This window comes from Corvus brachyrhynchos, unplaced genomic scaffold (assembly GCF_000691975.1).
Source record: "Corvus brachyrhynchos isolate BGI_N302 unplaced genomic scaffold, ASM69197v1 scaffold122, whole genome shotgun sequence".
NCBI lineage: Eukaryota > Metazoa > Chordata > Aves > Passeriformes > Corvidae > Corvus > Corvus brachyrhynchos.
In genome coordinates, this window is record NW_008236778.1 from 1,149,177 (window position 1) to 1,151,163 (window position 1,987).

A 1,987-nucleotide genomic window follows, 5' to 3' on the forward strand; every position below is an offset into this window, starting at 1 on the left:
GACTCGATGCTGAAGCACCCGGAGAGCGCCCCTGCCAGCGCGGCCCCGGGGAGCTCCGGGAGCGCTGGCGATCTGGCCCGGCCATGGAGACCCTTCTTAGGGGTGGGTGAGGGGTCTGGGGTCTGCCTCCCGCAGGCGCAACAGTGGTGGCCAGCTCTGTGCTGTTGCAGTGCTGCCCCAGTGTGGCGCTTTGCCTCCCGTCACTGGCGTCAGTGGTGCCTGGCTTTGTCTTGCAGCTGGAAGATGCTCACCGGGCTCCTCCTGGCCTCAAGGAAGATCAAGGTGGGTGCTGGGGCTGGGGGGTCTCTGCCCTCGCTGCTCCACCACCTGTGCTGCCACAGCCTCTGGGGCACATCCCCATGCTGCAGCCACCATCTCACATCTTCCCCCAGACCTGGACTCCCAGGTCTCCTCCGTGGGGCTGGGGACCATCCTGAGACCCAACGAGCCCAAGTCCCACTCTTACTTCCAGAGTGTCTCTGTCACCAAAGTGACTCTCCCTGATGGGGTGAGTGTCCCTGCAGGTGCAGCAGGGCTTTGGGAGACCTGGGGACACGGTCCCCGTGGCCGGGGAGTGTCTCAGGGCCTGGCACTCTGCACAGGCGGTAGAGGAGCGCCGCACTGTGCAGGACAGCCAGGGCCGCCGGGAGACAACAGTGACGCGCCGGAGGGGGGACCAGGCCTTCATCACCACCACCAAGGAGGATGGGCACAACAAGGACTACCAGGAGGACGTGGTCAACATGGATGACCGTGAGTGAGGTTTGGGGAGGACGCAAGGAGTGAATGGGGGCCCCACTGATGGAGTTCTCCGTGCCCTCCCAGAGGAGCTGGCACAGTTCGCTGGCACGTGGCCGCAGCAAGACGAGCTTCATGCTCCCAACCTGAGTGACCCCTCATCTGCGCTGGGCAGCTTCTTCCGACGCTGGTTCTCGAGCTGGTAGCTGTGCCCAGTCCTGACAGAGCAGCTCACATGTGCAACAGGTGCAGGCTGGGGGGACGCTGGACTTGCCAGGGCCGTCAGAGCAGGCAGTGGGGAACAGCCTCTTCTCACCACCTGTTTTTGTTGTAGATGGGTTAGATCCTGCTGGGAAGTGGTGCCTGGGCTGGAGGCTGCCTACCCTCTGCAGTGCTGCGGAGCCACCGGGACCCCTGTGGGGGCCAAGTGTATGTGTGTACAGAGCAATAAAGTCTATTTATGCTGAACGGTGACCTGCCATGCTCCTTCAGACTGGAATCTCATGGGTTTGGAGGCAGATTCCCCCTGGCCACCAGGACGTCTCTGGGGGACTGCCTCAGGGGTGCAGGTGGTTGCTGGGTTCCTGTGCCTGCACTGCTCCCTTCTTACCTCCCTCTCCCATTTCATTGCCTGATGCTGTGTTAATGCCTCCCCTGGGCCACTGGAGCGCCTGGCCCAGCCCAGAGACCTTTCCAGGGCCTCTTTATTAGTGTTGACTGCAGCTGCGGCTTGGGTGGGAATGTGGCAGGGATAAAGGGGATTCCTGGCCAGGAAATACCTGTGCCTGCTCACCTGAGTGAGGTCTTAGCTCCCCATGGCCACTTGGGGATCAGGGTGCTCCCACCAGGCCTGGCCCTACTGAGGTGCAGCATCATCACAAAGTGTCCCTGGCCCCACACAGGACTCTGTTCCCTGTCAGGCGTTGGGGACAGGGTGCAGCCCTGATTGGTTTAAAGTCTGCACATTATCATGCACCTGGCTCTGGGGCTCATAAAATCTGCTGCAAATGAGATACCTACACCACCCTCACTGCTGCCGCTGCTGTCACTGCTGCTGTCACCGCTGCAGTCACCACTGCCCCTTACCAGTCAGCACTTATGGGCACCACTTCTTTCTTGTCAAGGGCCCGGGCTCTGCTCCGCATCCGGAATCAGCTGGTGCGGGAATGCCTGGCTGAGCTGCTGTCCACCTTCGTGCTCATTGTAAGCAGGGCACGCGGGTGGGCTGGGGCTGATGGGGGGGGGGTGT

At 62.0% G+C, this 1,987-nt stretch overlaps 2 protein-coding genes across 3 annotated transcripts in view; both read left to right on the forward strand.

Annotated features, from left to right (window-relative positions):
• The first annotated feature begins 6 nt into the window (after positions 1 to 6).
• On the forward strand, positions 7 to 1,212 carry HAX1 (HCLS1 associated protein X-1). Its single transcript, XM_008628816.2, has 6 exons — positions 7 to 102; positions 237 to 282; positions 393 to 508; positions 603 to 753; positions 826 to 984; positions 1,073 to 1,212. The coding sequence occupies exons 1-5, from the start codon at positions 7 to 9 to the stop codon at positions 942 to 944; spliced, it is 528 nt and encodes a 175-aa protein (XP_008627038.1). The 3' UTR covers positions 945 to 984; positions 1,073 to 1,212.
• Positions 1,213 to 1,868: 656 nt separating this feature from the next.
• ATP8B2 (ATPase phospholipid transporting 8B2) overlaps positions 1,869 to 1,987 on the forward strand; it is a 12,433-nt gene continuing 12,314 nt past the window's right edge. For both annotated transcript variants that reach the window (XM_017727934.1, XM_008628817.2), the window contains exon 1: positions 1,869 to 1,941. The gene's annotated coding sequence lies outside the window, so the exon portion shown is untranslated. The remainder of the gene's footprint in view (positions 1,942 to 1,987) is intronic.

Bases quoted from the DNA above. Each gene is read 5' to 3' on its own strand.
- HAX1 (XM_008628816.2), top strand. From the start codon at position 7: ATGCTGAAGCACCCGGAGAGCGCCCCTGCCAGCGCGGCCCCGGGGAGC. The intron at 103-236 runs GTGGGTGAGGGG...TTTGTCTTGCAG, and splicing joins CATGGAGACCCTTCTTAGGG to CTGGAAGATGCTCACCGGGC. The intron at 283-392 runs GTGGGTGCTGGG...ATCTTCCCCCAG, and splicing joins TGGCCTCAAGGAAGATCAAG to ACCTGGACTCCCAGGTCTCC.